This window comes from Haplochromis burtoni, unplaced genomic scaffold, assembly GCF_018398535.1.
Source record: "Haplochromis burtoni strain Fernald_Lab_line unplaced genomic scaffold, NCSU_Asbu1 Contig_676, whole genome shotgun sequence".
Lineage (NCBI taxonomy): Eukaryota > Metazoa > Chordata > Actinopteri > Cichliformes > Cichlidae > Haplochromis > Haplochromis burtoni.
The window spans coordinates 147,539-171,805 of record NW_024583037.1 but is presented as its reverse complement, the minus strand read 5'-3'; the positions used below and the strand labels follow the sequence as shown (position 1 = coordinate 171,805).

General features: G+C 40.1%; 1 protein-coding gene across 3 annotated transcripts in view; it reads right to left on the bottom strand.

Moving 5' to 3' along the window:
- Window positions 1-24,267, bottom strand: part of LOC102292671 (serine/threonine kinase 11 interacting protein) — a 38,773-nt gene that overhangs the window by 3,033 nt on the left and 11,473 nt on the right. Inside the window, exons 17-26 of one of the 3 annotated variants that reach the window (XM_005949762.2) lie at window positions 22,627-22,867; window positions 19,762-19,919; window positions 19,413-19,665; window positions 16,237-16,299; window positions 15,673-15,782; window positions 14,508-14,605; window positions 11,742-11,923; window positions 5,310-5,394; window positions 4,112-4,194; window positions 626-846 (exon numbers count right to left, since the gene is read on the bottom strand). In XM_005949762.2, coding sequence (XP_005949824.1) covers window positions 626-846; window positions 4,112-4,194; window positions 5,310-5,394; window positions 11,742-11,923; window positions 14,508-14,605; window positions 15,673-15,782; window positions 16,237-16,299; window positions 19,413-19,665; window positions 19,762-19,919; window positions 22,627-22,867 — 1,494 coding nt within the window. The remainder of the gene's footprint in view (window positions 1-625; window positions 847-4,111; window positions 4,195-5,309; window positions 5,395-11,741; window positions 11,924-14,507; window positions 14,606-15,672; window positions 15,783-16,236; window positions 16,300-19,412; window positions 19,666-19,761; window positions 19,920-22,626; window positions 22,868-24,267) is intronic. The other 2 variants (XM_005949763.2, XM_005949764.2) reach the window with 2 other exon arrangements.

The window sequence follows — 24,267 nt, the reverse complement described above, 5'->3', positions numbered from 1 at the left end:
ACACCCACACATGCGATCACAAGATTAAATCAATACTAACTTTGCAATTGTAGTTGCTAATAAAGACGAAGGAATGACACAAACATCCCCAACCGCCACGGTCAATTTAAAACCTCGAAATACTTCATATGCAAATACGCGACTGTTTTTGTAAGTCATTTTTGTTACCTATTTGTTGCTTTATCAGCCTGTTATTATTATAAAGTTTAGGATCTGCCAAAACACCAACGAGCCATTCATTTGTTTCCCTGAATCTGTATGCGAGTTTCATATGAGGAAAAACTAAATGTATGCCAGAACATGTTCCTGTGAACTACAGTTTCTGCCAAGATACATAACTAATAGAGCGGTATTACATTCATTACTGCTTTCTACCAAAGAGAGTGTTTGCATTTTCTCATGCCTAATTATTCCTCATCTCCCCGGTGTTTTTAATCAGCTGCATGCAAAAGAAACAAAAAAGGAAGCTTGTCTGGAATCAAACCAAAGATATATTTATTCTTCATTTCTGTGTAGTTTTGAGTGGCAGCTGTCTTCATGACAAGAAGCAGAAGCACATAAAGTTACTATAAGACTTTCTCATGACATTTCTGGGCTTTGTTTAAACTTCTGAGATCACACGCACCTCATCGTAAAGCTTTATATCCATCCTGCACTGGTCCACAGGCCACAGGAGAACTGAGCTCACACAGCTGATTGGCAGAGTTTCTAACACAGTGACGCTCCCGCTGCACGGTTCTTTGTTTTCATTCGCCGACGGGCTGTTTTTCCTCCACTGGTGATCCTCTCTGAGCAGATAGAGGGTTTCTCTAGTCGCCAGAACCGTCAACGGCATCCAGATATCCTCTGAAAGAAAGCCAGAAAAGTTTCACGTTATTTAAATAACTCCAAAAGTGCCATTATAACATATTCACACAGAGCTAAATCATATCTTAAGTCATCTCAGGTCATTCTATAAAGAACTGCAGTATTTTCTCCCTCGAGCAAGAGCAACACATTTAAACTTTACTGTTTTGAGCTTTGAGATTTTAACCTCTGATCTTGTCATATAAGCTGCCTTTAGAGGTCACTGATGTTAAAAGCTTTACAAAGTACTTTTGAACTACAAAGAAAAGTTATGGTGTTACATTTCATGCCAGAAAGCTGCATCTTCTGTGGGACACGTGGAGGAAGAAAAAAAACAGAGAGAAGTCAGATCCAGACATGTTAAAATTATAGTACTTGAAATTCCAGAGACCTACACAGCTCTGTGCAGCCTGCAGCTACCCCTGCTTTAAATGTGCCTGCTTTAGCAGAGCCAGTTAGGCGTCCTGCAGGGTCAGTATCTACCAAACTCACGCCAAAGCAGTCACCTGCCATCGCTGAGTAAAAACAAAAGATGTCTGCCTCATTTAAGGGCACAGGTTTGATTGTCGATAGGCATCTCACGTCAGCTACTCCCCACGGGTGTGGGGGTTGGGGGGGTTTGAGGTGGGGGGCTCTTCCTGCCATAATCTACTTTTATCTTCAAGGAAATAAAACCTTGTTGCCATTTCATTTGTAATTCTCCCCTTTAGCACATTATCCTGGCATTTATTCCTGCAGTAATTCTGGGGGTGCAGAAGTAGCGTCAGGGATTTAATTGGGCCAAGATTCCTTACTTCTGGCTAAAACCAACAGTTAGGATTTAGCTTTTTCTCCAGCTTGTAAACTAAATTACCTCAATACAAAAACCTCACGACAAACAACACTAACATAAAGAGATACACTCACCAGCCACTTTATTAGATAAACCTGTTCAACTCCTCATTAACACAAACATCTAATCAGCCAATCACATGGCAGCAACTGAGTGTATTTAACCATGAAGAAATGGTCAAGACAGCCGCTGCAGTTCAAACTGAGCAGAACTGTCAGATCACCTTTTTCAGCAGAATGGTCAAAAGGTGATTTAAGTGACTTTGAACGTGTCTTGGTTCTTGGTGCCAGACAGGCTGGTCTGAGTATTTCAGAAACTTCTGCTCTGCTGGGATTTTCCCATACAACCGCGTCTAAGGTTTACAGAGAATGGTCTGAAAAAGAGAAAATGCCTAGTGAGCAGCAGTTCTGTGGGTGAAAGTGCCTTGTTAATGCCAGAGGAGAATAGCCAAACTGTTTCAAGCTGCTAGGAAGGCAATAGTAACTCGAATAACTACTACTTGTTACAACCAACGTATGCAGAGGAGCATACCTTGAAGCAGATGGGCTAAAGCAGCAGAAGACCACACCCATTATGGTCTCCTGCTGCTTTAGCCCATCTGCTTCAAGGTATGCTCTTGGGTGTGGTCTCCTGCCATCAGCTAGAACAGGAAACTAAGGCAACAATTCGCAGACTCACCAAAATTGGTCAATTCAACACTGGAAAAATGTTGCCTGGTTTGATGAGTGTCGATTTCTACAGCGATACTGAAATGGTAGGGTGAGAATTTGGAGTAAGCATGCACGGAATCGTCCTGCCTCGTATCGACTATTCAGGCTCGTGGTGGTGTGGAGGATATTTTCTTGGTACACTTTGACCACCTAGTACCAAATGAAGATTGTTAAAACACCTTACCCTGCCTGAGTATTGTTGCTGACCATGTCCATCCCTTTATGACCACAGTGTACCATCTTCTGATGGCTGCTTCCAGCAGGATAACACACCATGAAACCTCAAACTGGTTTCTTTAACATGACAATGAATTCGCTCTACTCAAATGGTCACAGTCACCAGATCTCAATACGATCGAGCACCTTTTGGATGTGTTGGCAGTGAGAGAGTGTTCCCTGGAACACTCTCTCACAGTCTGTTCTCTAAAACCTAAAAGAGGATTTATGGATTTGATCAACTGGTCTCTGAATGCAATTGACGCCCCTTCTCAACGAGAAGTCTGGGCTCGGGTGAGCCTGACTGCTGAAGATATCTACCTATTCGGAACCATGATAACAGGGTTCTTGCTGATCGGAGCTGGCTTGGCCCTGGCTTATCGAAGAATTAAGGAAGCGGAACCGGCTGTTCAAACCCCCACAAGGCTGCCCGCTGGGATTGAAATGATGGGACGAGGCGTGAGTTTCTCAAAACGGGCTCATTGAGTGCAGCATGGAGAAGATCTTGGAGAACGCACGGCTGCTGTGAATACTCAGAACAAGATCTCTGAGTGAAAAACTGGATTACATCTGGAGGGGCTAGCTCGAATAACACCTTTGAGCGCAAATTGGATCAAATCTTGGGGAAGTGCATTGCGGTCGTGAGTTCTCAGGACCTGCTCTTTGAGCAAAAAGAATGACAACATCACGGAACGTAAGTTTGGATAATATCATAGAAAGCTCACGGCTCTCCAACGGAAGATTGAGAGACCAGTGTTGGACTGTTAGAGCAGCTTAGAAATTCATATAACCTGTTCGCACTAAAGTAAAAAGCACCATCACTTCATGCGGATACCCTCTTGGTGCCAGCTGCGGTCGCAAGGCTGGAGCCGATCAAAAAACACCCTGATAACGACTGTGTTTAGACTGTTCCTTCCCATTCCATGCAAGGCCAGCTGGGTTGGCTGGAAGACTGTTTACTTAGCCTAGCAGGGCGAAGGACACTGTCTCAGCTGAACTCTGGACACGCACACACGGAGTTATTTTTTTCTCCTCATCTTTCCTCGTGTGGTGCATTTTCCATTGTTAGACCTCTCTGACCTGTCTTCCCCATGTGATGTTTTGTGTCATGTATGTATGGTCGGAGGGTAAGATGGCGCCGCCATTGCGTGCAATAGGTCGGCAGCCTTATGAAATTATGAAATTTCCCCTTGTGGGACTAATAAAGGTATATCAAAATCAAATCTAATCAAATCAAACTGTCTAAAGCTATCATGTCAATATGGGCCAAAATCTCTGAGGAATTTTCCAGCTTGTTGAATCTATGCCATGATGAGTTAAAGCAGCGCTGAAGATAAAGGAGGGTCTAACTAGGTACTAGCAAGGTACCTAGTTATCTAGTGATAACTGATAGAATTCTAGAACGGAAGCAAACTCTGTGAGATAAAAAGAAACAAACAGAAAAATAGAGTAATAAAAACTCAAGTCAGCAAAAAAAAACAAACTTATGAACAAGTGGATGTGTCACCTTGTAGGACAAAAGCCAGAACATAGAAGAACTGCAGCTGTCCATCCTCCACATCTGCCTGGATGTCTTCGCACACTAAAGGCCTGACAGATCAGACAAAGTCCAGTGTTAACATGACATACAAACACAAACAAAAATCTCCTTCAGTTAAAGATACAATGGCATAAACACCGATTTGTATAAAATAACAGGGCGGTTTGGAGCCTTGTGGCTGATAGGTGTGAGATTGAAGGGCTTCAACATCCCAGCGTAAAGTTCACAGTGACTCTGAAGCAAAGGGGATAATTAACATAATGACAGCTGACAGGAGTAGTGTTGTGCAAACACTGGAAGTGAGACTGTGGTTTGCTGCCTCAGAACACATGAAGGTTTGTTTGTATTTTTTGATTTTGTGTTGTGAAGCCTGGAGGAAAAATGACAAATTGGGAGATTTAAGGCCTTATTGTGTTGGCACCTGAATGAATTTGCTAATCTACTTAACAGGCACTTAACAGGCTTGGTTTCTGTCACTGTCAATGTATTTTTTTAAGCTAAAGAGAAAAGAAAGTATTTATTTATGTTCTCTAACTTGGAAAAAAAAAATTCTTCCAGGATGTCTAAACTGCCTCATATACTTACACAGTTTGTGTGTATGATTGAAAAGTTGGATTATTCACAGCACGTTTGTTTTTTTTTGCAGGTTTATGGGAGGGTTTTTTTTGTTTTGCATGTTTCTTCCCTGAAATCATACTTTCATGAGCTAAACCACATTCCTTTTCAGTGAGCACCCAGGAAAAGCTTCTATCTTCTGAGTGAGAAAGGAAAACATACAAATAAAGGTGCAGAAACACTACTGGCACTGTTAACAAACTACACGGGGGACATGCATGCTCTAGGACTTGCAGAGCAAAACACATGTTACAAATTAAGATGTGGTTTACCAGCTAATTTAGTGGAGCCATTTTACAAAATGGAGTCTAAAAAAAGCTGATTGTAATCAACTAAAGATGTGTCAGAAATGTGCAGCGTTAGAACTTCTACTGCCGTAACTCCCTTTAACCTACACGGCCCAACCACATACAAATGTGCACAACACTATTCAGACCACATCTTTCAGCATCTACGCAAATAAAATCAAAGACGCCTGCTGTTTTCTCACTGCATCCAGCGGGTCCTCCCTCAGCAAAAGTAGGCGTGCAGATGCAGTGTGGGTGCGTACCAGAGATGGTGCTCAGGGGTGAGCCTTGTGGTGGAGATCGACTTCAGCTTGCTCTCTGATTTGTGAGCCATCTCACGCACAATTCCTGAAGAAACGGCAAGAAAACAATTAGTAGTGGTGAAAGAATTACCCGTGAATATTCCCTCTCACCCAGGTTTTTACTAGAGTTGGCTTGCACTGTTAATTATTTTATGCTGCATCTTGGTGAGCTCCCTCAGTTCATCCTACCTGAAACAAGCCATTTTAGCACTTCTCCCTTTAACTCTTTAGCCCCCGAAAGCCTCCTAAGAGTAACCCTTGAAGCTCTTTTATGAACAGTTGTTTCTGTCGTATTTCAGACCTCCTCATAGAACAGAATTACTGGGTGTGCCTGAGAAGATAGTGAGGGTGGTCTCTGCCTATGCAGCCATCCTTGGATAAGTCCACATGCTATTCCAACAGTCATCAAACCACGTGTTTATTGATATATACTGAGGTGTTAAAACTTGTCATTAAGTGTACAGGGGCAGGTTGCCAAATATCATCTTTCTGTGGGAAAGTTAAAACCTTTCAATAGTTCTGCATTTGTTCAGGTATTTGAATATGCAGAGCTTAGGCAGAGGGGTATGCAACCTACGCAAATGTGGTTATATGCAGTGTTCCAAAAAAACCCCCAAAGCATGTAGCTTAGTATCGATGATGCTGTGCATGGGTACATGCTTATTGGTTGGAAGGCAACAGGATGAAAAGAACGGATGAAAGGGAGTTCACCATGAATGGGAGAAGCATGAAAAAACACCAAAGATTACAAAAAAATTGCATGAGAAGCATCAAGAGTGGCCGCAGTCATTTCATTGTTTTTAGCATTCAGTTTCACTTCATTTCAAATGTATTTAAATAGAAACAAACAACAACAGTCACCTCAAGGTGCTTTATCTTGGGAAGTAAAGACCCTACAAAACAGAGAAAACCCCCAACAATCAGATGAACCTTGCGAGGAAGCACTTTGCGACAGTGTGAAGGAGAAACTCCTCTTTACCAGGAAGAAACCTACGGCAGAACCAGGGTCAGGGAGGGGCGGCCATTTGTGTGCTCCCTCTGTGACTGACCAACAAAAGTACAAACTGAGGTTTTTTCAGCATTCTGAATATGTAATCTGTTAAGATTTGGGTTTATATTTGTGGAAATTTTTAAGATGTCAATTTTCATTGTGGGATATGATGCATTAGGGTCATTTTAGGTGACATTTGCAAAAGAATTCCAGAGGTGGAAGAGCTCTAGTATTCGAAAAGAAACCACAGAATTTCTGAGATGAAACTTCCACATATAAAGCGTGCCACTCAGTGTCCATCGATGTATCGCAGAGTTCATCATTAATGGACAATCCAGGCCCCCGTTGCCTAGATAATCCTCTAATTTATTGATAGGTCAATATTGACAGTATCCTTTGTTCGCACTGGTAGTTGCTTCATTTGGTTATCTTAAGTTTCAGGAGGTGTATTTGTCATTTGTCTGACATGTTCCACTTAGCACATTAAGAAATATCCAACCACCAAAAATTCAAAAATGGTTCCAATACTCAAAAAATGTAATGAAGGTTGAATGAAGATTAAGAGTCTGAAACCTCAACCTTCCCAATCAAAGATCTATTAGTCTATTAAGATCTATTAAGATCTATTAGTCGCTGAAAATTACTTAAAATTTCTTAGATTCCTTCTGAACATGACATGTGACCATTTCAGCAGTTTACAGCTGGCTGGTTTACAGCTTGTTGAATCAGCTAAGAGGGTAGCACTCCTCTGTTCTCACTTCCCTGAGGCATTTTAGATGAAGTTGACAGATTTGGGGGTTTAGGAACATTTAACAGGAGAAAGCAATCAGGTGAAAGGATACAAATATTACTTCTAAACTTGTAAACGTGTACTATCCTAGAAATGTCACACCCAAACTTTCATGGAAAGAAGTCTAAAGACAAAAGTGGAACCCAAGCCGAAACTTCTTCTGGTAACTGTCATAAGGTGCAGGTGTTAAATATCAGCACCATTGAATCAGTGGTTGAGAAAATGCTGGGAACACAATCTGCCGGGTCATGCCAACAGTTGTGAATTGTGGCGTATCATTGAGTGTGACTACAACAAAGGGAAGAAATGATAACTGGGGTCAAGTTTGAATAGATGAGATTTCAAAGATTTAAAGAGACACTGAGGAGGAGACGGAAAGAAAGAGGACAAGGCTCAGTTACAGCCGAAGGAACATAAAATGAGGGCAAAACATGCTTTCCTTTATTAAAAATGTGAAAATCAGAAAACAAAAAGTCTTATCTAATTTTCATCTATGTTACAAAATGACACCATATCCCCAAAAGTTCATCGACAGTTTGGTTCCTTAATTTCAACAAAAACATTGTTGACATTTAATAAAATGATTCTAAAAATATACACCAGCTTCTAAAAGGTGTGTATCAATCTATAATGTTTGATGTAATGAAATGTTTATTCATACTGACATTTCAGTAAGCATGAAGAAAGATTTAGGGTTCAGAAACCAGTCGTGACACTGGCCACACACACAGTTTTTACATTCCTGATAAATTTCAATGTTAAACAATCATTTTGAACTAATCAGTGCTTATAAACACATAATTCACCTCTCAAGATTAAGTGCCACAAAATTAGATCAGCATTTTATTTTTTGTTCTCATATATTTGTAACCACTACCTTTTTTTTTAAATCCAAAAGTTAGTGGTTACCACTTTGCACGAGAACCCATTTTCATTTCTTAAACAAAAATAAAAAAAAGAAATAAGAAAAGAAAAATCATATTTAGTCATTAAATCTAATTGTCGAATTGTTTAAAATCTTGTGGTTTATCAAACTCCGTTGCCTTTGGATAAAAAAGGTAAGGTTCTTGCCCCGCTTTGTGTCACGTGTCTGATGTTTTTCAAGACTGTGCATAGTTTTATTCGTATTCATTTATTTTAATAATTTCCTTAAAAAAAGTTTCAAAATATTTTGGACAAAACTGACAGATGGCTCAGTTGCTTTCACGAAAATCTGCACTGGCCCCGGGTCAAAGTTTCCCCACACTCCTGGCAGTGTTTAGCATGTCTGAGGGGAAGCAGTGAGCGTTAAGACTAACAACGAGATTAAATAACGTGTTAACGTGGACAGTTTAGCAAGGTGCCATCCAAGGCCGCAATCAGGAGTAAGTAAAGGTGACAAGCAGAGCGTGTTAAGAACCAAATCTGAAACAAACAGACTTTCACTAGAGCTCTGCTCTGTGTCAATATTGCTGTGTGGCTGCTTCCAACAACAACACCCCTGATCATTTTCACATGATATCAAATACCAAACCACCGTCTGATACGTTAGACACTCGGGACAGGAAATGGGTAAAGATTTGATTTTCTAATTCCAGTTTCCAAAGCAACATCTCTCTCTGTTGATACGACAACTCGCACCAAATCTTCTACAACACGGTTTGATTGCAACAGTGAACATTAATAGAGTCCTTCAAGCGTGAGAAAAGACCTGGCAGACCCCCCCACCCAAAAAAAACACCCCAAAAAACACTGGGCCGTAGATTCCAGAGGTCTTGTGTTATCTCTCCTGTTTCAATAAAGTTGTGTCAGACTAGGTTGGAGAAAGAAGCTCTAAGCTCCAGAAAACTGTCCCTGTTATAACCACATCCTTCCTCTGTCTTCCAGGCAGCGAGTCCATCGTCATTCCAGTTGTGGTTTCGAAAAAACTTTGTCCACATGAAAGGAGCCAGCTTGGACAACAGTCAGACTTTGTTATGGTTAAGCTTTTCCGTATTTCTCCTGACAAAATATTGCAACAGCTGTTTTCGGGGTTAATTTGGCAGTGGCATCAGAGAGTTTGTCATATTAGCCACTTTGTTTTCAGGACAGAAATAAGTACAGCCTTCGTATAATTCACATGTAGGTGTCTAAAGCAATGAGAAACATCGGGATTCATTTGTCTTTTGAGCACCTGGAAGGATACAAAAAGATCTTATTTGTGGGTTGTTGGTTTTTTTTCTCTACTCCGTCTGCTTTGTTTTGGAGACATTCTGGTCTTGCTGAAAGCAATCTGGAATTATTTTCACCCACAAAGAATACAACGCAGTAAATGAGCGGTTTATGGACTTAAAAAGAAAATGCTGTTAGTGGAGAGACAAAACTTCAAGGAAGAGGGAGAAGAAAGAAGCAAGTGGGATGCCTAAAATGTTCCTTGATCCTGGTCAGTGAGAGGATCAAATAAGTTCATAAATACTCTCATATATGTGAGTGAGGCTCGAATTTAGCTTTGGAAACATTCGTCATACAAACATATTTAGATAATGAACTGCCTTTTTGTTTCAGTACATTACATTGAAATGTTTCTTCTGTTTTTTTGTTGTTGTATTTTTTACTGAAAGATGAAACCAGAGTGAAAATTGAAGATAAATTATTTTAATATAATGACCAACCACTAAATGCAACTCTTACAAAAGCGCGTTGGTAAATGAAACCAAATTGTGGTAGCGACTCTCAGCAGAAATTCAGGACTATTTTGGCTAAAATATATACCCACTACTGTGGCAGGAAGCCTTCAGAGAATTACTTGCAAAAGGGAAAATCTGCCCACTTTTGATAATTGGCAGTTGTTTCAGACCCTTTCTATAAGCGATGCGAGCAAAATGTCAATTTTTTTAAAGGTTTTTGCCTTTTTAAACATTCCTTTGAAAAGGAAAAATAGAGCATTTATAAAAACAGATTACCCCTTCCTCTTAAAACAATATGTAAAAAGATTTGATATGATCTGAAATAATTACACTTGTAGCCTCAAAATTATGTTGCAATGTTTGAAGGATACAGTCCAATATAAGTAAATAGGTCAGCAAAACTCACTTCTCTCTGATGATAGCAATACTGAGGTGACATCTTGAGGATATCATGGACTTTTCTGTCAGTAAATGCCAGTGTTTTTGCCCCTGTGAGCTGCTATAGGCCTATGTTAGCTGCTGTTAATGAAACTTTATTTTTGGATCTAACATTATTGGACTTGGACACTTAGTGAATAAACTCGATACTCGACAGACACTCCAGCCTAACATTAGGCAGGCTAACAATGAGCATATTTATGCATGTTTATGTGTTAGAGCCCTGAATTCAGTTCAAGAAATGAGGCTTGAGGTGAGAAGGAAACGCGTGCCACATATTTGACCGGTCTCTAGCCACAGACATGCGGTAGATTATGTAGAACGGTGATGTCCATCTTGGCCACTATATTCAAGATGGTGGGACAGCTTTGCAGCTTCAACAAAGCAGCGCCTATAACCGTGTCAACCAGCTGGCAGCCAGTTGAGTTGTGCTCATTGACAAAGACTCATTCAGATTGATTGCAACATGTTGGCAATCTGTCTGTATTTATAAACTCCACACCAATTATTTGAACTTGAACAATCTCTTTGAGAGTGATTGCAGTTAACAAAAGTGGTCGTCAGTGTTGAATACCCTCCAGCTCTGTGTAACCATTTAGTCACCACACGTGGTAATCGGTCACAGAATGTGAAAAAATTCAACACAATTAAAAGGCAGCCATCGGTTTTGTTTGTAGTTGTAAGGAGAATGCTGTCCTACTTTTACTTGTGACTGAGCCATTAGCTTGGTCTGAATTAGGAGGTAGCTTTGCTATGCTAACTGTATCCTGTCCCAGGTTGTTGTTCAGTTAAGACTTCTACGTGAACAGAAATCAAAACAAGTAAATAAACTGAGCAAGATCCTTAAAAAGTCCATATACAAAACACATCTCGTGCTTTTTTTCCCACATCCATCAGGCTTGATCTGTACAAACATCAGGGACCATCCCTCTCTGTGCTGTTTTAATTGTAATTTTTGTTCGCATGGGTTCAATATCAAAACGTTACATGTGCTAAAACTAAGCGTCGATCCTATTCCACACATGCCAAAATGTTTTTCTGTTTTTCTCCAAATGTTTAGGGGCTGGTAACTGTCAAATTGATTTTCCATATTTCTCCAGACATTCCAAAGCCCAGGAAGAAGTCCCTGTATAATAAAAGGTTTTCCTCTCAGCCTCTGGTCCTCTCAGTCAGACAAGTTGGTGTGGTGATGTGCTCAGTCTGTGGGAACCCAATACTGAGGGGGACGGGTAGAAATTTGCGTCACAAAGCACACATATGGTATAGTATTACTTTGTGGCGGCGAGTGGGTCTGTGACAGGGAACATGTTGTTCAAATGTCTGCCTCAGGGACGTAACACAGCCCTCCAACTTTTAAAATTAGGTTAACTGTGTTTAATCTTCCCTCACTGTGCCCTGAGGTTAATCCTGAACCCAGTGTAACCAGTAAACACAGCGAGAACGGGACAGTCACATTGTCTTTCTGACTATATTAACAAAATAAAAACTTCCATACAGTTTCCTTTTATTCTGTGGGGTTTCTTTTTTACCTGTTAAACGGCCAAAGAAGCGTTTGCACCGCACGCTGTCCCTCACGAGTAGCGTGTAGGCCACGCCCACATCTTCAAACTCCATGTGGATGCTCTGAGAGCCCAGCCCCACCTCCAGGTATCTCAGCTCCATGATTGGGTAGCTGTCCCTTTTCTGCAGCCAATTGGTGAGCTGGCCTCTGCTGGGAGGAAACAACATGAGGCATCAGGAGGTAAAGAAAATGTCCTGCCTCGCTGACCTCGATTAAACAGTTTACGTGATGTCTGACACTTGTAATCCGTTTGTAAAAGTCAGAGTTTTGTTAGTACAAATCACATCAGTAACTTATGTAATGCCTCATTTTTCAGGACTTAGGACACCGGGTCAAATCCATATTAACAGTCTGGTTTCCGAGACAGTGCCAAGAACAAGAGAATTCAGCACCTGCAACATGCAGTACATAGCAACTTTTGACGTCACCTTGGAAGAGCATCAGAGGAAAAGCTGATGTGTGAGGGAAGTCGACCTATTATGGCCAACAAATTTCTCACAGAGGGGAGAAAAACAGAAAAGAGCCCAGGGACTGCAGACGCTTTGAGATCAATGTGTTTTCAAGATGTGACCTAGAAACAGGTTATTCTGCTGGGCAGGTTGTGCAATATTAACCAGATCCTAATCAGAGGGTGCTGAGTTTTTCACCACCATCACAACACATAATTGTTATCTGCCACGTGGTTGCATGGAAAAGTCAGCTTTGAGGACGCTGCTTAAACTTGTCCTTAAGTGGCTTTGATTTAATCATCTTTTTATCTGTTTCGGTTTTATGGTCGGCATACCCCTGCTCTTGGGGAAAGTCTTCACACTTGATTCAACGTAAATCAATCACCCAGGCACTGGAGATACCACAAAGCTAGAAAAAGCGCTGAGATCGTTTTTGTCATTAAGGTCTACATAAAGTACTAAAATAAAACTGCAAAACTCATAGTATTGCCATCACAGTTCAAACAAGATACAATGAATGTAAGAAAGCAAACAAATATGCATCATACAGTGTCTTGAAAATGTACTTGCCCCGTCCTGATTTATTGCTGCTTACCAAGCAAATTATAATATTAGACAACAATAATCCAAATAAGTACTAAATGCAGTTGGTAACTGACAGTTTCATTCATTAAAGGAAAAGAGTTATCCAAACCTACCTCGCTCTGTGTTACAAGTAATTGCCTTGCATTGTAAAATCACGAATAAAGTGGGATTCACCACATTTTTAGAAAGCTGAGTTCAGTTTCACTCCCCAATCTCAGGTCCGATTACTGACAGACCTGTTGAATCAATAAATCACTTAAATAGAGCCTGTCTGTTAAGTGAAGTAGGTGAAATGATTTCAGAACCAACACGTGATGCCACAATCTAAAGAAAGAGCTGAGAAACAAAGTTACTGACATCTTTCAGTTTTTACAAAGCCATTTACAAGGCTTTGAGACTCCAGTGAGTGAGAACCATTATACACAAAAGGAGAAAACTTGGAACAGGCGTGAACCGTACCAGGAGTCACCAGCCCCCAACAGCACATCAACGACTCATCCAGGAGGTCACCAAAGAACCAGAACAACATCTAAAGAACTGCAGGCCTCACTTGTTAAGGTCAGAGTTCATGATTCAACAATAAGACAAATACTGGGTAAAAATGGCATCCATGGGAGAGTTCAAGGAGAAAACCACTGCTGACCAAAAAGATCACAAAGACAACGTCTCACATTTACCAAAAACATCTTGATGATTCCCAAGACTTTTGGAAAATATCCTGTGGACTCATGAGACAAAAGCTGCACTTTTTGGAAGGTCTGAGTCCCGTTACATCTGACATAAAACTAACAGCATTTCGTAAAATGGACATCATAGCAACAGTCCAGTCAAACATGGTGGTGGTAGTGTGACGATCTGGGGCTGCTTTGCTCAAGTAAGGAGAATCCTGAAAGAGGATGACTATCAGTTCAGTTCCTGAAGCACCTCTGAATGACTCAAAAATTTTTTTTTTAAAAATCCCAAAATGAGGATTTTAGGGTGGCCTAATCAAGTCTGGATTCAAATCCTGAACTTAAGATGCTTTGGCATTGACCTTAAACAGCATGTCCAATGTGGCTGAATTGAAACAATTCTGCAAAGAAGAGAGGGCCAAAATTCCCCCACAGTGACGTGCCAGTTATTGCAAACTCTTGATTCCCCCCCAGGTCTAAATAGCTTTTTTCCCTTAAATGAAATCATCATTTACAAAGTGCATTTTGTATTTACTCAAGTTATATTTATATTATATTAAAATTTGTCTATGATCTGACTCTACTGACCAATCATACTGGAGCAAGCTTCGGTTGCAGAAGGAAAGGTAAGACTACAGTTACTGAAATACAATCTTGAAATGATTGCCAATCATCTGATGATGATTTAATGTTTTGTTAGCTTTTTAAGATGCTTTTTGCATCAGAAGCAGAGTAGTTGATGGGTTCCAAGACGGCACTGACGGTCATTCATGTTTGCTTTCTCTGTAGTGTTGTTTTTTGTTTGAACAAAAACTTTGTGATTTATCTGGAGCTTTAGAAACTCTTGTCCCCAATTCTGTCACTACAGTTCGTCCCCTCTTCACCGCTACCAAACTAATCACTACTGGCTGAAGTGAAACACATGTGGGTAAAGGATGCTACAAAACTCCATTATGCTGGGAAACACAGAGATTTACTTGGGAAAGACTGGCTTAATCAGCTTTGTGTGAACAAAATTGCTCTACTTACTGCAAATCTGATGTCATTTCCAGGAAATAAATACGTTGATTTGAGACAACCAGCAGCGAGTGAATCTCCCCAGGTTCTCCAAATTTGACAGCTGACATCTGAAAGTCCAGAGAAAAACAAGCAAACAGAAGGGGGTAAATGACAAAAAGCTGGAAAACACTGACCGTCTTAGCAGAAGAACAGAGAGGCTCTCCTGTGCTGATAAACTCTTTTACAACATTGTAATGAGCACCATAAAGTCAACAATAAACTATTAAACAACCACATTATCAGATGAAACCAAGCTCTGTAAGTTTTCTTGTATCATTTCCTCCAATATAACGCAAGAAGTAAGAGAACAAGTGAAAAATGGAGCAGCCCCTGTCACTGGGTAAATAAACATAACCAAGATGAATGGTGTGTGACTTCCTGTTTCCAGCTGCTTGGTCCTTTTTGCTCTTTGTACAAGTGTCTCATAGAGACAAGCAACAGCCTGGTGATTCGAAGAAGTCTCAAACAACATTTAATGACGACAGCAGTGCACAAGCTACACAAAGGAGCCAAAGAAGAGGAAGAAGAAGAAGAAGAAGAAGAAGAAGAAGAAGAAGAAGAAGAAGAAGAAGAAGAAGAAGAAGAAGAAGAAGAAGAAGAAGAAGAAGAAGAAGAAGAAGAAGAAGAAGAAGAAGAAGAAGAAGAAGAAGAAGAAGAAGAAGAAGAGGAGGAGTGGGGCTTCAATGGGATCCTGGGAGATTTACTGTCAGAGTTCGTCTTGGCTGACTGAGATGAAACCGCAGATGAAGGGTAATAGGTCTTAAAGTTGTCACCAGCTATTAAGTTGGAATTTTTTTCACCCCACTGGGGAGATAATCTAAAGTTTTTTGGGTTTTTTTCCCTTTAAAACCACAGTCACAAAAGAAACAATAACACCGACATATAAAAACGCTGCACTGCCAAAATTGAGCGATCAGTCATAGGCTGCCATTGCCGGCAAACTTGTGCTTTAACACAGAGTCTGGAAACAATAGTGTTTCCTGAATTACACTAATGCCAGTAAAGATTTAAAGACCCTGAAAACATATTTTCTCAATCTTCTCTTTACTGTGAATTATGAAACCATACAATAATACATTTTTTTCTTTGGTTTTTAAGCTCTAAGCTTTGTCCCCTCTGTGTGAGGCTCACAAACCTTAAGGAAAGAATGAAGTTCTTCTTCTTCCTCAAAGACTTCTACATCCAGGAAAAGCTTGAGCCGATGGTCCACCACCTCGTAATCCTCAGACAGAAGATCCAAATCATCTAAAAAATATATATGACAAAAAACAACTAAGTCATGATAAGTTACAAAGTAAATAAAATCAGCTTTGTATTTATGCTTTCAGATGATTCTACATTAATATCGTTATAGCGTAGCTTCCTGGAAACACTGGGAAGCCATGCATTCAGTATTTCTTGGTTTTTATGAAACCATATTCAGAGTTTACTGTAGCAGACTGCAGCGCTGGCCAACAGCCCTCATGCAGAAAGGCATTTAAGAGCAATAAATCCACCAAAGAACAGCAACAGAAGTTATTAGAACTGTGATGGATGGTTGTAGCTGATCAAAAACAACAGGGCACGGATCTGCAGAGACCAAAGCTGAGGCCTTTGATTTGAGAAGAGTGCAAACAGAGATCTGATTAAAACAGCCTTTGAACTTTCAGATAACTGCTTTTAAATGGGGAGAGGTGCATGCACACACAAGCATACGCACAGGTTGACGAGTCTTTAGAGACCGGTTGAAGAGGTGCTCTGGAACAATGGATGCACTGTGTCGCTAAAAAAAAAAACCCAAACAAACCCCATATTCAATGTGTGTCAGTGTTTTGGGATGAGTTCTCCAGAACAAAACTGCCATTTCAGAAGGACAGATTACATGGCTCTGCAACTGCAATCTCACAATTGGAAAAAACACAGAGGAAAAAAGATACAGAAAGCTATCATTACGACTCGGCCTTCCCTCTCTGAGGCTTTCATTCCTCTCCCATCACTTCCAGCAATGACTCCAATCTGTCTTGTTGCACATTTACCATGTGGTTCATCTAAAAATGGCAGCCAGATGTGTGTGTGTGTGTGTGGGGGGGGGGGGAGTCAGATGCTGTCACAGAGATACAGAGCAGCTCAGAGGATTTCTGTGCCACACAATATTCATAAATATTTCTCAGTCTGCGCTCACTTTCAATTAGGACTTACATCTGTCTTTAGCAAAGGCAGTAAAGCCGATGTAAACAGTTTAAACCACATGCCACTGCTGATGTGTTTTACAATGACCACGCGAAGTGCAGAATTTGAGTTTGAAGCAATAAAACTCCACTTATATTTTACTGCTGTTTGGCTTGTTCTTCAATAAACAGTGCTGCCAACAAAGTTATTTTAGATGTAAAAATGCATGTATGTGTATGTTGGGTATGCATGTCAGAATTTCACTTGGGTGCGGTTAAAAGGTGCATGTTTAGCTGTATTGTTTTTAAAACTATACTACCGGCTAACAGCCGAAAGGTTTAAAGCATGACTCGAAAGAGTTCAACCACTACTCTTTATGACAAGCGCTCGCTCATCCATCCAAAGATGTGCACTGTGCCTGCAGTTAACTGATAAGAAGAGTTGACATTTGAGGTGAAGTGATGCTTTTATTACTAAGCTCTTCATTTCTCTTTTACGACAACAGAGTGTTGGAATAGTGACTATAAAATGCTCTACAAGCCTAAGATACAGTGCTGTGAAAAAGCCTTTGCCCCCTTTTTGATTTCTTAGTTTTTTGCATGTGACGCTTATATGTTTCAGATCAAATAAATTCTAAGTTTAAGGTTTTTTATTTACTTGGGTAATCTTTGTCAAGAATTAAAACTTGTTTAATGATCGGAAACATGACAAATATCCAAAAAATTGCTAAATAAGGAAGGGGACAAATACTTTTTCATAGCAGTGTATACAAAAGCCACAGTGTAACATCTGCTGTGCATTGTGCCCGCTGCCACAACAAAAGAAAAACGAAAAGAAAAAAGAGAATAAGGAAACAGTTCAGTCGAGGGTACAACAGTTATTCTGTCTTCCTGCCTTTTGTCACTGCAGAGTTGCTCCAAAAAGTAAACGGTAAACGTCCTGTATTTGTATAGCGCTTTCCCTATGGACCCCAAAGCACTTTACACTACATTCAGTCATCCACCCACTCACACACACATTCACACACTGGTGATGGCAAGCTACATTGTAGCCACAGCTGGGGCGCACTGACAGAGGCGAGGCTGCCGGACACTGGCGCCACCAGGCCCTCTGACTACCACCAGTAGGTAACGGGTGAAGTATCTTGCCCAAGGACACAACGACCGAGACTGTCGGAGCCGGGGCTCGAACCGGCAACCTACCGATTACAAGACGAACTCTAGAGCCACAATCGCCCTTTATCGTAATAAAGGTAACAAGCTAACAGCTAGACAAAAGAAACAACAGCATGCTCAATTCAAAATGATTAAACAGTCTAATGGGTGCTAAACCACTTAAATCCAAAGTATTAATAAGAACTTCGGCATTCACATTTACAAATCTTATAAGAGGAAAGATTGTAAGAGGAAACGGAGAAGCCTTTTAGCCTGTGGCCACCCTCAGCCTTTCCACATTTGGGTGTGACTCTCAATAAACCACCACCTGGTCGTAGTCCATGGCCAGGTGATAGCAAACATTTAAATATTAGTAAGTACAAAGTTAATGAAGTTGTTCATCCACAAACAGAGACTGTCTAAAAGCCCCCCTGACATAAATAACAGACATTTATAAAATCCTAAATCACATGAGTTTGTGATACAATAAAGAAATAAAGAATACATCTTAAAGTCCATGAATATCTTTAAAAAAAACATACGTGAATTCATTATATATACACATTTTATGACTACAGTTTTATCTATGCACCCAATGAACTAATCATAAAAACAACAACAACACCAATTGCTTATTTAATCTTCCAGGATACCCTGTTGACAGATAATTTATCCAATCAGCTTTGCTTTGGAGGTCTAGATGACTGTGAATGTCAGGCTATAGGGAACGTCTCGTTGTAGTATCTGATTATATCTAATTCTCAGCTCCTCTTACCTTCCCCACACAGCAAAATCCACAAGGCCACTTTAATTAGTGTGCCACATGTGTGGTCCTAAAGTGATTCTGTCACTCAATCTGTCTTTTTTTTTTTTTTTTTTTACCTGTATGTGGGTGTAATAAATGATTCCCTTTAATCATCCCATTACAGACCACACAATTCAAATGGCCATTGTGAAGTACAGTACACACCGAAACCAGTAGTTAGGGTACTGTAATAAACAATAACATGTGAGCATATACAAATGTCACAGTGTAACATGTATCCAAATATTGTGCCATGAGCCAAAGAAAACAAAAAACAAAGAGAAAACAAAGGCCTGAACATTTAATTTTATGCTTTAGTTATTTTTGTGTTTATATGATGTTTGAAAGTGAGGAGGAGGAAGGGAGGCTAAGACAGTTTGATCTGAAGAGAAAAACACATGAACTGGTTCCTAAATTTAAATCCATATGGTTAAAAAAAATTAGTGTTGATGCAATCTGCTGAACCCTACTCAAGTGAAAACCTACTACTTACATGCAACTTTCATTAGTAGTCTGAATGTATATTATTGTTGTATTGAATTTATTTTATTTGTTCTAAATGTTTTGTTAAAATTCCTATTTTAAGACCTTAGTGTATTTCCATTTTGTGTATGTAGTTAAATGTCAGGTTAGTATTGTCTTTCTGTCACAGTAAGTCCTGTCCTGGGTTGAAATCTACTGGCTGAACAGCTCAAACGACATAGACGCAGATTTAATGTATGAACCTGGACCCTCATTACTTGCATTGTCTTCAAAGGGCAGACTCACCATTAGGGGTGGACCTTTCTGCAGGCTGTGCTTGCACTTGAGGTGGTGTAGCACCAGTAGTGGTGTAGTGGTAGCTGCCTGCTAGGTCCTCTCTACTTTGGCACACGGAGTTGCAGGAAAGGCGACTGGTCTGACTTGGACTATCTCCAATGAAGAAAGAGCTTCCTTGGGCAGTGACAAACATGGACTCTTCTGCTGCGGTAACAGCTTCTGGGATGGGACTGCTGCTGCTACTAGCATCTGTGTAATCATCCTGATGTAGAACAAAGAAAACATTAACAATTCTGAAAATCAATTACCGCAGGAGACATGGCAAAAGACAGTGAATAATTTAACATATGGGAAATACCTTATTAGCACTTTGCATGCTCACAGTTATGTCCCGATGGTCATCGTCACTGTCGGTCCTGAATGAACGCTGGATGGGTGTACTGCTGTAGGGAGACGTTTGAACAGCCACTTGGACAACATGGTCACTGCCACATTCTGGACAAATCTGACTTTTTCCTGTAAATACACACAAAAAGTATACAGTAAAGGGGACCTGTAAGGTTTTTCCTTATTTTATGTCATAAAAACACTATTACAATGATGCAATCTCATATTAAACGTTGCTAAAAAAATATTCAAATAATGAGGTCAGTATATCTGGATCATGAGAAACTGGGACTGTTGCAGATAGCGGCACATCTTTATAAGATTAATGGTGTGAGCCTCCAAAACAGGCCACACCTATTCTTACATTTCTTGGTGTACCCCTCCACAATAGGCTGCACTTCTTTTAAAGATTACTGGTGAGGCCCTCCACAACAGGCTGTACCTCTATATAAGCTTATTGGTGAGGCTCTCCAAAACAGGCTAAAGAAGCCCCGGCAACCTGCTGTTCAAACCTTCTGTTTGCGAGGGGCAGCAAATTTGAGAAAAAGAGTAGGCTTAATGGGAGGGTGGCCTTGAAGAGAAAGGAACTAAAAGGCCTTTCTTCATTCAGTAGATGAATGGAGTAGCTACACCAAGACGCGGTAAAAGATACGACTTTTCTAACCTGTGACTCATGCAGAGCTTCTCTTGTAATATCCAAGAGATAGAAATAGGTCCAGTTTAACAAAGTTACTGTAACAACTGTATGGAAATCAAGATGTATTGTTTTTTAATCAAGATATGTTGTTACATATTTTTCATGTCAAGATACAAAAAGACAAGGGTTGTATAATAAACCTGTTTGAACTTAGGTTTTGTACTCAAGAATAACAGGATGTTTAAAAAAAAATCTGAAAACAACAGAGGAGAGTGACAGAAAACATGCATGGATATGTTTCAGGTCAAAGGAGATTATATTTTATCTACAAGGAGTGTATTCTGTAACCCACAGGCAAACAACTGTCTACGTTCAGACACGTGCAATGTGAAAAAATCTTTTGTTGCCCAAAATGTCAGCAGAACCACAGACTAAGCACACTAACAAAAGGTGTATGGTTCCAAAAAAACTCTCCAAACATTTGTTGAACACAGTCTGTACAAGCCCGTGCAGGTCTTAATGTCAGGTTTGGTTGGATTGCGGGTAGGAGGCTGCTGGAATGATGACTATTATCTGCATCCTGCTGAAGTGGGAACTCTTGGCTATGGAATCCACGAGATAACGTGTTTGACGCTTCGAGAGAGGCTGTCTAAAACTAACATTTTGTCTTGTGAAATCATGGGAAACTGATAGTTGGCAAGTACTCTGAAATCAAATGAATTTGGTACTCGCAATGTGTGACCTTGTGTCATTTATGCTTTGGTTTTTATGGTAGCACAAAACCTGCAGACCCACATATATTAATCATTAAAAAAAATCTGCCTCTTACTATTATAGCATTATTCATTATCTTACTGCATTATTCACCATTTTTATCTTGATAAACAAGATAAAAATGGTGGACATTTTTGGCTTAGTTTCCTCCCGACTCACAGACCTTCTGTTTGCAGGGTATAGAAATTTATATGAAAGTTGGCTTAAAGCAGTGATTCTGAGACATTTTGGCCATCCCCTAGATCAGAGTCCAAAAAGTAAAGCTTCACACCCACCACCGGATTATTGAATTATTATCATTTATTTATGTTTAAACTGCTCATTTTAGTTTAAACTGCCCTTTATTATATCTTTTTATTGGCTATTATGACCAAAATGGCATCTTTTTGTTCACAGTGCTTTGTGCCTGTTTGCCTGTGAAAATAAGTAAACCTATAATTTACTCACCACCCATTTTCATTAATAATAAAGAACCAGCCCAGCTGAACTTTAATAACCTGAGGTTAGCAAGACAGCAGCAGCAAACTCTTCACCGTTTATTTTTATCATTCAATTTATTGTGTATTTTGACCCTGGTCTTCCACCAACGACGTGCTGTAGCTATGTATCCCACCACTATTGCTTGACCCACAGTTTGAAAAGCACTGGCTAAAAAAAGAAAGCTTAGGGCTCAAAGAGAACTAAGGGTTATTTTGTTAATCATGCAAAGCTACTCTAGGAGAGTCTAAGAAAAAACATATGGAGCTGGAAATGAGCACAAGATTGTTTTACCTCTTTATAGACCCGTCTGTGCTTTTTTTGGAACGATTTATTTCTCTGTGCAAGACATTTAATCTCTCTTTGTATACAAAAGGTGCTTTATAAATAAAATCTCCTCATCTAGAAACATCTAGTACTTGGCTATTTAAGGATAGTTTAGTTCGTGAGAGTGACCATGATTCATCAGGGATGACTCAGTTTCATGGATGAATCAGAATGAGTGTTGTAGTGTGCATGTCTGTGCACATGTGTGTGTGGGCTGCTCTCACATGTGACGATGACAGATTCAGCTATAAACTAAAGCCAGATATCACCTTGCTTTGGCAGTTTTCTATTTTTTTTTTGTTGTATTTTTTTTAACAAAAGATTTGTGCCTTAAGTGCATTTTTCCCCATTTCAAAACAGCTCCAAACATCTGGCTAGTGCAAACAGATCAAAAGGTTTTTCTTAAACTCTTCTTGCTGTTTGTACATTTTTTCCTCTGCACATTTTAACTTTATGGATGTCGATTTAAAGAGAAAACATGCAAAAATACTTAAAGAAAGAATAATATTGATTTTATCTGCCTTGAGTGTTATATACATATAACACTCACTTTACTGAGTGCCTCTTCCTGTGTCTGTTTATCAACTGTTGATGATGAACGCTGCAGGAACTCACTCTCACCTTTGCTGGCCCACTGTGCCTCTATCAGCTCCTCCCCGTCCTTTTCCTGCACACCTTCTGATAGCATCACAGCTCCTCTCCTCTTCGTTGTTCGTTCACCGGCTTCCTCTTCATCGTCCCCTCCCTGAAGAATGAATTCTGACCTGCAGCGAAGGCACTGCAGGCGAATGCAGCTGTGACAGAGCTCAGAAACCCGGCGTTGGTTTTCCTCCACCACATTAGACAGTATGTCAGTCAGAGCCTGGTCAGCAAAAAAAAAAAAAAAAAGTTTGTTAACAAGCAGGAAAACCAAGACATTTCTGCTCACTAAACAGTTCTGCAGGAGTCAAAGGTGGTAATAATACATTTTTTACAGCAGTTCAGAGATATACAAGCATTCTCCACACATTCCAGACAATATTAACTTTTTCCTGTAACTACACAAAAAAATTATATAGAAAATTAAAGGGTATCTATAATGCTTTGTGTTATTTTATGTCACAGATATACTGTTACAATAGGGGATTCTCATATCAAATGTCATGGTCCCAGCTGATAATCACAAGGCCGATTTAAGACAGCAGCACTGTGTCACTCGTCGCTGGATCGTTGAGTTATCAGCGTCAGTCGCTCAGTAGATTGAAAATAAGGATCTGTGAGTTCGTTCCGTCTGTTCGCCTCTAACTATAATCTCTGTGTACAGATCTATCCCGGACCTTTCCCAGCCTGCCTGTCATCCCGTGGACGAGTGAGTGGATGGTGTTTCCCCAGTGTGGGGAGTGAAGAGAGAGAGCCTTTGGAGGGAGTCAGATTCCCGTCTTATCCCTCACATACCCCGGAACCCTGGACCCCCCTCCCCTCCCTCCAGCACTTTGTAAATAGCATCACCTGGTGTCGTTGTGTAAATAAAATCTGTAAATCCTGTAAGGAGTCCCGGTCTGCGCCTGAGTCCGTTAACTGAAACCTGACATCAAACATGGGCAGGCAATTTTCCCACGAGGTCGCATGAGAAACTGGGACTGCCATGGAGAGCTACATCTTAAGTTTGTGCGGTGCTCCACAACAGGCTGCACCTTATTATTAGACAATATGTCAGTCAGAACCTGATCGGCAAAATAAATAATAAGAAATAATTCTGGAGGAGAGAAAGGTGGTAATAATACATTTCTGCCTGCAGCCCATGAGATATACAAGCATTCTCTTTGCTTTTCTCTCTGACAGGCGACTGCAAGCTAAAAACTGAAGTATTTATATAAAATGTCTTAACACATAGGCGTCAAACTCTGGCCTGCAGCCTAATTACATTTGACCCGCGAAGCCACACCAAATTACTATCAGAGCTGGCCTACTGGTATTATACAGCTAATATATATATTGTTTAGTATTAAGCTTTGCTTGTTCCATATTCAGTTTTTCAGCAAAACGTGTTTGAGTCCATAAGAAAAGATTCATTCTTATATCTGGAGGAATAAATATATTTGAATAATTATTAACGTTAGCCCGCAACTTTGTTCCAGTTTTGAGTTTTGGCCCACTGTGTATTTGAGTTTGACACCCCTGTCTTAACAGGATAGGAGAACTCGATAAAATATTAGAATGGGTTTCCATAAACTACTACATTTGACAAATTTCTGAAACTAGCAGTCATTCTTAGTTCTTTCC